The sequence below is a fragment of the Molossus molossus genome, unplaced genomic scaffold, assembly GCF_014108415.1.
Source record: "Molossus molossus isolate mMolMol1 unplaced genomic scaffold, mMolMol1.p scaffold_m16_p_17, whole genome shotgun sequence".
Classification (NCBI taxonomy): domain Eukaryota; kingdom Metazoa; phylum Chordata; class Mammalia; order Chiroptera; family Molossidae; genus Molossus; species Molossus molossus.
This window is the reverse complement of record NW_023425352.1, coordinates 58,632,428-58,644,420: the sequence shown is the minus strand read 5'-3', so window position 1 is coordinate 58,644,420 and position 11,993 is coordinate 58,632,428. Positions and strand designations below refer to the sequence as shown.

Here is an 11,993-nt window from a genome sequence, read left to right as displayed (position 1 = left end):
AACCTCCCACCCTTCTGACAGCTGTTCTATGTGTCATGCTTCTGTTTCTATTTTGTTTGTTAAATTATTTTGTTCATTAGATTCCACATATAACTGAGATTATATGGTATTTGCCTTTCTCTGACCGGCTTATTTCATTAGCATAATAGTCTCCAGATCCATCTATGCTGTTGCAAAAGGTAAGATTTCCTTTTTTTTTTTTTTTTTACACAGCTAAGTAGTAATCTGTTGTGTAAATGTACCACAGCTTTTAAATAAACAAATAACAAGTGCTGTAGAGGATGTGGAGAAAAGTCACCCTTCGTGCACTGTTGGTGGGAATGCAGACTGGTGCAGCCACTGTGGAAAGCAGTATGGTGTTCCATCAAAAAATTGAAAAATGTAACTGTCTTATGACCCCGTGATTCCACTTCTGGGAATAAATCTGAAGAAATACATAACATTAATTTGAAGTAATATATGCACCCTTATGTTTATAGCAGCATTATTTAAAATAGCCAAGCTATGGAAACAGACCAAGTGCCCATCAGCAGATGAGTGGATAAAAAGGAAATCCTTTTAAATGTCACATCTTGGATGTGGGACCACCTGTGATTTCCAGGGTAGGATGGGAAACCACCCGAGAAATGATTGCTTCTTCACTCACACACATCCACGTTCCATAAGCAGCACAGTTCGTACTCACAGACACACCCATGCACACTGAAACAGTCCCGTTCCTGCCCAGTATGCCCTCACACTTTTGTCGTGGTGCACATGCATGCTCACATGTGCACATACGCTTGCACACTGCCTCATTTACCGCCCAAGACACTGTGCATGTGGAGCAGAGCACCAGGACCAGTTTCTCCAGGAGACAACTGCTGCTTGTCCATCAGAACATAAAATCCAGGATCAGAGGTCCCTGGGGCCCTCGTCACTCAGCCTGTAGAGAAGGCCCTGTTTCTTAGGTATCTTCGTTTGGACATTTCCGCTCCAATTGCTGGTGGAGAACTGGATTCTGTGTTTTAAGAATGTCTTAAGTCATTATCCCAAAAGCAAGTCCTGGTGGAAGAGAAGGTTTCCATTCATTCATCCCATAGAGTCTTTGGAGTGCCTACCAAATGGCAGGCACTGTGGTAGGTGTGTGGGGGGGGTTTGAGAATGCACTAACTAGAATGGCGCTTGTCCCTGCAGAGTCATAGTCTTTGGGGATTGTTAGTCTTCTGCTGCCATAACAAAATTTCTACAAATGTAGAGCTTTAAAACGATCTACATTTAGTATTTCATAGCTCTGTAGGTCAGAGGTACGGGTTGGCTAGATTGGTTTCCTGGCTCAGGGTCTCACAAGGCTAGAATCAAGGTATTGGCCAGATGGGCTCTAATCAGAGGGCTGCAGGAAGAATTCACTTCCAGGTTCATTAGGTTGTTGGCAGAATTCAGTTTGTTGCTATTGTAGGACGGAAGTCCCTGTTTCCTTGCTGGCTATTAGCTGCAGACTGCCCTTGGTTCCTGGGACCTCCCTGGTCCTTGTACGTGGGCCCCTACTTCTCCGAGCGAGTCAAATCCTTTTCTGCTTGGACTCTCTCTGACTTCCCCTTATATTGCAGCCAGCTTGAGAAATTCTCTGCTTTTAAGGGCTCGCGTGATTATACTGGTTCCACCTGGATAATCCAACACACTCTCCTATTTCAGTCTGTAAGTTTAATCACATCTGCACAGTCCCTTTAGCCATGCAACATATTTCATAGTCACAGGTTATGGGGACTAGGGCATGGACATCTTTGGGGGGCATTCTGTCTACTAGAGGGCTCTAGAGAAGTAAACTATTTTAACAATACATACTGATAAATATTAATAAAGGGGAGGTAAAAAAGTTGCAATGAGAGCAAGGGGCAGAGACACTTAGACCTTTTGAGAGGAGGTGGGTAAGTCATGCCTGGCTTCCGAAAGCAGGTAGTATCTAAGTTGTAATGTGAAGAAATTACTCTGAAAGGGCTGTGCTTGCAGAGACCCGGAAGGGCTGTGCTATAGGACTACAGTTGCTTTGGTGCCTTTGGCTCAGCATGGATTTCTGACCAGGGGCATCTTTAGCAGGGTCTGATGGACCAAGCTTGTATGCAAGGGGTGGCAAAAAAGGGTGGGGCTCCTGCTGCTTCGCCCCCAAGAGGCAGAGGCTTTACAGTGGGTGGAGTTTGGGCACCAGTATTGAGCTCTCAACCTGCCCCAAATGTTCTGGGCACGAGAGAGTCTGTGAACCTCTGTCCCTTTGCTTTTGATGCCACTCCTTTTTCAGGTACTCTCTCTCCCCATTTTCCACTTACAGCAGATACTTTTAAAAATATGTTTTTATTAATTTTTTTTTTAGAGAGGAAGGGAGAGGGAGATAGAAACATCAATGTGAGAGAGAAACAATGATCGGCAGTCTCCTGCACGTCCCCTACTGGGGATTGAGCCCGCAACCAGGCATGTGCCCTGACCGGGAATCGAACCATGACCTCTTAGTTCAGGGGATGATGCTCAATCCACTGAGCCACACCAGCCTGGCACAGGTATTATTTTTGAAGAGGGACCTCAATGCAAAATTCTTTAGTTCATTTATTCATATACTCACTTATAAATTAAATATCTATTGAGCACCTAACACGTGCCGGCGCCTGCTAGGGGAATACAGTGGAGAACAAGGTAGAAGGGGCCCCTGCTCACCTTCTAAACATGAGCAAAACAGAAATCTTTCATTCAGGAACCTGGAAACTTCTGCTCAAAAGCTGTTGCCAGAGCCGTGGAGAGTCTCTCCGCTCAGATGACTGAGAGTGGAAGCCACAAGAGTGACACCTGCCTTTGATTGAGCATTAACTACTTTGATACTATCGCTGATAGGAAACTGAGGCACATGTAGGTTTACCCAATGGTACCCAGATAATAGGTTGCAAAGCCAGCATTTAAATCAGGCATTCTGACTGCAGAAGCTGCCGGCTCAAGCACTATATTAGGGGGTCTGTATGTCCGCCAGATACCAGGCATGTGCTAGGGCTTCGTGTAAGTCCTGGCATTGGAGTCTCCTAACACCCCTACCATTCCCAATTCCGACAAGCAGAAATTCAGGCCCAGAAAAGTTCATTAACTAGCCAAGGGATACACAGCCAGTGTGTGTCAGCACTGGGCCTGAGCTCCTATCTGCCCAGCTCCAAAGTGATTTTCCTTCAGGATGTGGGGAGAGAAGAGAAATGAAGAGTCAGCTGTGGGAAGGAAGGAACCAGTGGGGAAGGAGGGGTTGGAGGGAGAAGAGGATGTTCTCAGGGTGGGACGGAGCGGAGCTGAGGCTGGAGGAAGTGTGAAGGAGAGGCCTGGCCTGGCAGTAAGGGCTCAGTGTTGAGAGCAGTTTTCAGAAGCTAGACGCTTAGACTCTAACCGAGGAGCAAGTGGTCTAAGATCATGTGGAGGTGCTCATGTCAAGCAGTGAAGAGGGGAGGCATCCTTTGAGCATGGGGAGAGCCCTGCCATGTTCGCTGACAAAGGGTAGGCAGGTATGAGGCAGAGGAGAGGGGAGACTCTGTGAGTGAGTGAGGGTGTGCGTGTGTGAGTGAGGGTGTGTGTGAGTGAGTGAGGGTGTGTGTGAGTGAGTGAGGGTGTGTGTGTGAGTGAGGGTGTGTGTGTGAGAGTGAGGGGGTGTGTGTGTGAGTAAGGGTGTGTGTGACTGAGTGAGGGTGTGTGTGTGAGTGAGGGTGTGTGTGTGAGAGTGAGGGTGTGTGTGTGTGAGTAAGGGTGTGTGTGACTGAATGAGGGTGTGTGTGTGAGTGTGTGTGTGAGTGAGGGTGTGTGTGTGTGAGTGAGGGTGTGTGTGAGTGAGTGAGGGTGTGTGTGAGTGAGTGAGGGTGTGTGTGTGAGTGTGTGTGTGAGTGAGGGTGTGTGTGAGTGAGTGAGGGTGTGTGTGTGAGTGTGTGAGTGAGTGAGGGTGTGTGTGAGTGAGTGAGGATGTGTGAGTGTAAGAGTGAGGGTGTGTGTGTGAGAGTGAGGGTGTGTGTGTGAGGGTGTGTGAGTGAGGGTGTGTGTGAGTGAGGGTGTGTGTGAGGGTGTGTGTGAGTGAGTGAGGGTGTGTGTGTGTGAGTGAGGGTGTGTGTGTGAGTGAGGGTGTGTGTGTGTGAGTGAGGGTGTGTGTGTGAGAGTGAGGGTGTGTGTGTGTAAGAGTGAGGGTGTGTGTGTAAGAGTGAGGGTGTGTGTGTGAGAGTGAGGGTGTGTGTGTGAGTGAGGGTGTGTGTGAGTGAGGGTGTGAGTGTGAATGAGGGTGTGTGTGTGTGAGTGAGGGTGTGTGTGAATGAGGGTTTGTGTGTGAGTGAGGGTGTGTGTGAGTGAGTGAGGGTGTGTGTGTGAGTGAGGGTGTGTGTGTGAGAGTGAGGGTGTGTGTGTGTGAGAGAGTGTGTGTGTGTGAGTGTGAGTGAGGGTGTGTGTGTGAGTGAGGGTGTGTGTGTGTGAGAGTGAGGGTGTGTGTGTGTGTGTGTGTGTGGTGCAGGGATGATATCCAGAGCTTGGGAAAGCTGTTCTCAAGGAGGAGAGACCCTCTTTTCCTAAAATTAGAAGAAAACAGAACAGGTGAGTATAAAACTATAGAGAAATTCTTGACAGTAAAAGAGGGATGTGACAGGGTGATTTGTAAAATGAGACACCCATCATTGTCCTCATCACCTACCCCGATGTGATGAGACTATATTAATTTCTGGGGCTGCCATAACCAATGACCACAAACCAGGGGCTTAAATCAGCAGAAAGTACTTCTCACAGTTCTGGAGAACAAAAGTCAGAAGCCCAGATGTCGCAGGCTTGGTTCCTTCCAGAGTCTGAGGAGAATCTGGTCCAGGCCTCTCTCCTAGCTCATGGTGGTTGCCAGCATTCCTTGGTGGTCCTTGGCTTATGGAAGCATCACTCCAGCCTCTGTCTGTCTTCCTGTGGTGTTCTGTGTGTGCCTGGGTCCAAATGCCCCTCTTCTTATGGGAACACAAGTCATTGGAGTAAGGCCTACCGTAATCTATGACCTCATTTAACTTGATTACATCTGCAAAGATTTTATTTCCAAATAAGGTTAAATTCACAGGTACTGGGAGTTAGGATTTGAGCATATCTTTTTTGGGGTGTGGGGGTAGGGGAGCACAATTCAAACCAGAACAGGGCACAAAGGATATAGTGTGTGGGAAGGTGCCCTAAAGGGTATAAAATGCTACAGGAATTCAAGGTCATACCAAAATCACTGGTTCAAGGAACCTTAAAGTTGAATATATTTCTAAAGTAAACTATTTCTTCCAGAATTTATGTTTTGCATAAAACCCCAGAGTTTCCAATAAAGGGTTTGTTGAAAGTAGTGTCCATCACTGCAGAGCTCCTGGGGGAAAGCACTCTTAGCAAATGGCCTCCCTCGCTGCTTGCTGCCTCGGAAGGCTTCCAGGGACAAACGCACATGCTCCCCACCTTCCTTTTAGGGGTTACTGGGAGACTGTGCCTCCCTCCTGCCCCCCTCCTCTCGGGTACGTTTTGTCTTGGATGAAAACTTACTGTTAGTTCTAACCATAAACCAAATTAGTCTCAACTTCTCCCCCCACCTCCATCTTTTCACCTTCCTCCCACCCTTTAGATTTGTAGTTAGTCCAGCTAAGAACAGAGGTCCAGGTGTGTCTTGAAGGGTGGCTGCCTTTGTGGAGATTGAGGCTCTGCAGTTGTTGTAAGGGAGGTGGTGGTCAGAAGAGGGAACCATCTCTGAGGGGCAGAAGGGGGGAGGCACGAGCCAGGGAGCCTGTCTGGACCCCAGGCACTGTGCCAGCCATACCCTCTCTTCGAACCTTGCTCAGCCTGGAAGCCCAGGCTCCCTGAGCAGGGAGGCAGTTTAAAATAGCTTCATTCTGCCATTTTGGGTCAGGAAGGCCTTAAAGAGTATGATGAAACCTATGGATCTCTATCCTAGAAAATACATAAATATCCACAGAAAAGTTCAGATAACTTTATTTATTTTGTTAATTCTCATCTGAGGATATTTTTTCCATTGATTTTTTTGAGAAAGTGGAAGGGGTGGAGGGAGATATCAATTGATTGCCTCCCACACATGGTCCTGGGACTGAACCTGCAACCAAGGCATGTGCCCTTGACTGGAAATCAAACCGGTGACCCTTTGGTGCACAGGCTGACGCTCTAACCACTGAGCACAGCAGCCATGGCTCACATAGCTTTAAAAGCTTCACTGACACCTTCACGCTTATTCATGAACCCAAGGCTACTAGCCCTGACTGAATACACTCTCTGCATCCGGGTTTCCTATCCAGGAGATAGCTGAATTCAGCCAGGGTAATCTGTTTGCTCCCATGTTGTGCATCTACTTAAAGGGAAACCCAAAACTGAAGTGCAAATTCTGGTCCTCTTGTTCCAACCACAATAAAGAGAGTTTGTGTCCATTAAATAAAAGTGACTCCTCCCCTTTAAAGAAGAGAAGCTGAAGAACTTTGCTTTTGGGGGAAAGAGAGTAAGTGATGGGAGCGAGAGTGACAGTGTCAGCAGGAAAAGCACCAGTGGCCCCCAGTGTTTGCAAATGAGATCCACTCATTACATCACAGACATTTTCAATGGCCCTGGGATCCCACTCTGCACTAGTGTAGTGGGGTTACTGAGAGCAATCAGTTGGTGGTCCTCTGAAGGTAAGTGGTATGGATGTGTTCATGAAGGACTGTACCGGAAGGCAGAAGACACTTGGGAGGGCTTCCAGGGAGGCCTAATTGAGGGCATCACAGAAGCAAGCTTTCTATAGTCCACTGATTTGCCTCTTCCTGAAACTAGCTAGAATCTGGGGTGACATCTAGCAGGGAGAGCACCTCTGTTGCGCAAAAGATTAATGGCTCTACAGCAGACCCCCACCACTTCCTCCTTATCCAGGAACACATCCCATCCTCTTCCCAACATCCAAACCCCTTCAGACCCTGGGGACCAACCCCTCTCAAACGAGGGTTAGGAGAAAGATCCTGATGAACCAAAATTCAGAAGATTGTTGGAAAAGTATGTAAAAGTTCTTTGGAGATGGGCAACCCTCACAGATTCAAGGGAGTCCTTAATTTGGGAATGTCCAAGTTTAGGGGAGCCCAATCACCCTGAGTTGTCTCCAGGCTTTATTTTGGAGTTCTCAGATTAGGAGACCCTAATTGGGGTCAGAGATTTTTGTTTGACTGGGGTCTCCAGTTTGAGGGCTGACCACGTGCTCAGCGGAAGGGGCTGGGGGTTGCGGTGGGTCCCCCGCACAGCCCCTAAATCCGTGTCCCTCACTCCCGGTGGCACCTGGGCCTCTGGGAATAGGGGAGCCATAGCACGCGCCCCACCCCTCGGGCCACCGTCGGGCGCTCGGAGGGACGGACGCCCAGGGAAAGGGAGAGGGTGGAGGGCTGCGGACGTCTGCGGGGCTGGGCAATGGCGGAGCGGGGCCCTGGTGAGCCGGGCCGGGGCGCACGGCCAGGCCGAGCCTGAGCCGTCGAGGGCTCGGCGGACACCGCCGGACCACTCTCCCCTTGGAGTCGGGATCCGGTCTGGGGAGGGCCGGGCGGCTGTCGGGCGTGCTCTCCGGGGGCCAGGAGGGAGCGTCGCAGGCGCAGGGGGCGGGGAGCATGCCCGGCTGGAGCCCGGCCTCGGGGCGCGCCCGGGCCGCCGTCCCCACCTCCGCCTCCTCCTTCTCCTCCTCCGTCTCCTCCTCCTCCTCCTCCTCCAGTCCCGCGCCGCAGCCAACATGGCTGCGCTCCTGAGCCCGGGAGGCGGCCGCTGCTGAGCGCTGCCCGCCGCCCGGCCCCGCGCCAGGCCCCGGCCCATGGCCCCCGCCGCCGCCCGGCCCCCGGCGCGCTAGGGCTGCAGCCGGCGCTCGCGCCCGAGGCTCCGCGGGGCCCGGAGCCGTCCGGCGGGGCGGGGCGGCCGCCACCATGGAGCCCCAGCGCCGGGAGCTGCTCGCCCAGTGTCAGCAGAGCCTGGCCCAGGCCATGACGGAGGTGGAGGCCGTGCTCGGGCTGCTCGAGGCCGCGGGGGCGCTGAGCCCCGGCGAGCGGCGGCAGCTGGACGAGGAGGCGGGAGGCACCAAGGCGGAGCTGCTGCTCAAGCTGCTCCTGACCAAGGAGCGGGACCACTTCCAGGACCTGCGGGCGGCGCTGGAGAAGACGCAGCCTCACCTGCTGCCCATTCTCTACCTGAACGGCGTGGTCGGGCCGCCGCAGCCCGCCGAGGGCGCCGGTGAGTGTCGCCCGCCCGCCCCTCGACGCCCCCCGCCACTTCGCTGCTGGCCCGGGGGAGCGCGGGAGGGCCACTGCTCTACCTGGCGCCGCCGGGCGCCCTCGCTCCTGCTCGCGGGAAGGGCGACGCGCGCCCCTCCTTCACACCTCCCCGCCGCCGTGGCTCCGAACCGTGCCGGCACCGCAGGCCTCGGCTCTGGCGCCAGGGCAGCCGGGCCCTCCCGAGACCACCAGGTCCAACCAGGTCCGCCTCCTGGGGGCCGCTGAGGGATGCCAGTCAGCCCCATTTCTTTGGGTCTTCACCACCCGCGGTCCTTTGGAGCCTCGGTCAGCCTTTACTCAATGGTACCGTTTAGAAGACTGGAGCCTGGGCCGGGACCCGTACTCCCGAATTTTGGTCCCCGCCACCTGATTTCAGGACCACCGGTGCCTTTTCACTCTGGTTCTCTCCGCTCCCTCTGCCCAGAGCTCAAGCGTTCGCTAGCCCAGACTTGCGGTGGACTATGCACAATGCCTGCTAGGTTTCTTTGGAAACTGTGGGCCCGGAAAAGTTGGGGAAGTTGCATTGCACCATGGGAAAATCCTAGTAGTGGCTGTGGGGCTCAGATCCCTCCCTGACAGTGCTAAGCTGTGTGAGGAGGGAAGACTGGTGGCTGGTTCCCTTGGGGGTGGGTGATGGGTTTGTGAGTTTTCGTGTATGGGGTTATGCTGGGAGTTTGTGACAAGTGGTGGGCTTGGACTGGCCTGTTTGGGGAGCGTGGAAAGTCAGTCTTTTAGACAAGGAATCTCCAGGAAGGAAGAGAACAAGCATTTATTAGTCACCTACTGTTGTGGCAGGCACTCTGGTTTATCACATTTAATTGTTATTACTCTGTGAACTAGTATTCTCACCTTGCCAGAGAGAACACTGGCTTAGAGTGGTTAAAATGCTCAAAGTATTGGACACCAGTTTTCAATTATGACCTACTGTTTTATTTAACATGTTCGGAGCCAGGAAGCGGCAAGTGTCACTGTTTCTGTCTTGTTCTTATTTTAAGAGCGAACCAAGAGGACCGAGAGATGGCCTTTACAACTTGTAGGCCAAAGGCTGATGAGACCTGTTTATGTGGCTGTTAAAAGCCTCGCTTATTAAGGGGACGATTTTATAAGCTGTTCTTGGTAACAACTCTGATGTATAATGGCCCTCTCGGCCTCACTTTTTATAATGAAAAAAAACTGCCATACAGAGAAACTAAAGGCTGTCCACACAGCATATCTTTTTTTGTTCCCACTTTGGGTTTCTGGCTCTCTAGCATTTACACCCCTCAAACCGGCATTCTGTCCCCCAATTATGAGCATATCTGAGTTTCTGTGCAAAACCAGTCCTCTCTTGGGATAGTGCTTTTGAAGATGTAAAAAAGGATAAGAACAGGGAAATCTCCTCAGGGTAAATTTTTTTTCTTTTTAATTGCTTTTATCTTTCTGTCTGTCTTTCCATTTATCTATCTTTAAAGGAGGAGGTTTCTCAAGGAAGCACAGAAGTTAGAGTGCAGAGTCAAGTCCTGTAGGGATGTGTTTGAATTAGCATTAGATGTAATTTCTGGAAAAGAGGGATCAATTGCCATTAATGAGGTCCTCCCCTTTTCCGTGCCTGGTGGAGAAGATGGGGCCTCACGGGACCAAAGTCCTAGGAGCTGGTCCTGACCTCTGAGGAAGGAATGGAATACAGTTTGGATTTTATCCCCAAGGGTAGTGATTTCAGACCCTCATTTTAATATAAGGCAGAGTTCTATAGCCTTGCAGAGGGTCATGAAATCCTAAGAAAAATTATTTTCAAGGGGAAGTTGCATTTATTTTAGTTAATACTTTAGAAAAAATATAGGGTAGCATTTGGTGTGGCAAGATGCCATCTGGAGCTTCTGGGGGAGAAGTGACGTGATTTGCAGCAGAGTGTTGGGATCTTTGTAAGGGACGACTTACTGTGCAGTGGCTTTCCAAATGTTTTTCTTTTCGTCAGGGAGTCCCTTCTGGGACAAAGCTCAGTGCACAAAAGGGCTGCTCTGGTTAAAGGGATGGATGTACCCGTCTTAACCCTGAGGAGCCAAAGTCAGGGAAATCCAGCACTGTGTCCTGCCTCCTTGCTCTCCGCACGGTGCATGTAGGTCCACAGCCTGCCTGTAAATTGGCCTTAGTGCAAGGCCCATGTGGGATCCTGTGAGAGGAACCACTTGGCTTTCTAGGATCCAAAGCATCAAGGGGAAGCCCCTTTGCCACCATCTCTACATTGGATGTGCTGCCATCACCCATTTATGGGCTTTCTTGGTGGATTCCACACTCTGTGTGGGTCCAGAATGCCCATCCCCTGCCTGGCACTTGTATGCTATGGGAGTTTGCTGCGCTGCAGGCAGACGATGTCTGGCAGCCCCCCAACGTGGGGCCTGGACTGGGAGGAAGCCAGCCTAGGTGGTACTGGGCAGGTGAGCACACCAAACTCGTCTGTTCTGCTCAGGCTCAGTTAGAGCCCTGGACATTTATAACCCACCATGTTTGATGGTGACAGAAAATACGGTGTTGTTTTATTTTGGGGGGCAGGATTGACAGTACATTGTTTAGCATATTGTATCTTACAGCTTTGGTATCTCACTTAATTCTGTGGCAACCCCAGTGAGATGCGTGATGCTTTCCCTGCTTTATGCTGGGTTCTCTGCCCCCATCTGTGAGGTGTGAGGATAGGCCAGAAGTTGCAAGGCAGAGAGGAGCTGGAGTCGAGGTGAGGCACACTGCTCTTGATTCTGTGCTGGGGGCACTTTTTCCTGTTACCTGATTAGCCCTCCCACTATAATTTCAGGCCATTTCCTGCACTGAGGAACTCCGTGGGGTTATGTAGCCTTTCCTTGTTCCTGCACATGGATCTGTAAGGAAGAAGTGATCATCTCTGCCCCCGCTGGTTGTAGAGATAGAAGAGAACTGTTGTCTTCCTCAGAGTGGCTCATGTTTTGAGGATTTTTTCCACAGTTGTACCAAGATCTTGTTTGTTCACTTGGAACCCACATAGTCCTTTGTTTTTTCTTTTTGATTCAGTTACTAACATCTGGGTTTTCTCACTTGGAGAATCTTGGCTGCCTGTTCTGGAGTGAGGGCCCTTTCCTGGCTGTAAACCTCAGTGTCTTCATCTGTGAGATGGGGCTAAGGGTGCTGTACTGCCTGCCTCAGCTACTGGGAGGACAGACTGTGACCGGGGAGGACCAAAGTGCCTGGTTCTGTGCTCAGTCCAGGTGGGCTGGGGTGCGTAGGATGTAATTCCAGCCTGCAGCTCACTGCCTGGTTCGGGGAATGGGACACTCAGGAGAGTGACATTATGAGACAGATGAATTGAGTGATACAATACAAGCAGGCTTTTTCCTCCTTTTAAAGGTCTGTATAGTACATGCTTTCCCCAAATACTGTCATCCACCCCCAGGGGCTCTAATTACCATGTAAATATGGAGGGCTCCCCAGACCATTTCACGGCAGCCTCTCTTATGGAGCAGAAGTGGCAGAGCTTGGTGATTGCCCGCTGGTCCCTCATGTGTGTGCAGAGCTGAATGTTTCTTCTCGTCCCGCTCTGCCTCCTCTTCAGTTTCATAGTTAAGAGAATGGAGACAGCAGCATCTGCAGGAGAAGCTGAGGGAGGCTTCGAGGAGCAACTGGAGCTTGAGCTGGGTGTTGAAGGGGCACTGAACACGCAGAAGAATAGGAGGAGGCGTCCTGGGCGGTAGGCCTAGCTCCGAGAGGAACAGTCTGTTTTCAGGTTGCGGA

General features: G+C 51.1%; 1 protein-coding gene across 2 annotated transcripts in view; it reads left to right on the top strand.

Annotated features, from left to right (window-relative positions):
• Positions 1 to 7,705: 7,705 nt before the first annotated feature.
• Positions 7,706 to 11,993, top strand: part of DLG5 (discs large MAGUK scaffold protein 5) — a 119,128-nt gene continuing 114,840 nt past the window's right edge. The window contains exon 1 of one of the 2 annotated variants that reach the window (XM_036265488.1): positions 7,706 to 8,217. In XM_036265488.1, the coding sequence (XP_036121381.1) occupies positions 7,914 to 8,217 (304 nt within the window). In that variant the 5' untranslated portion in view covers positions 7,706 to 7,913. The remainder of the gene's footprint in view (positions 8,218 to 11,993) is intronic. The other variant, XM_036265489.1, reaches the window with a different exon arrangement.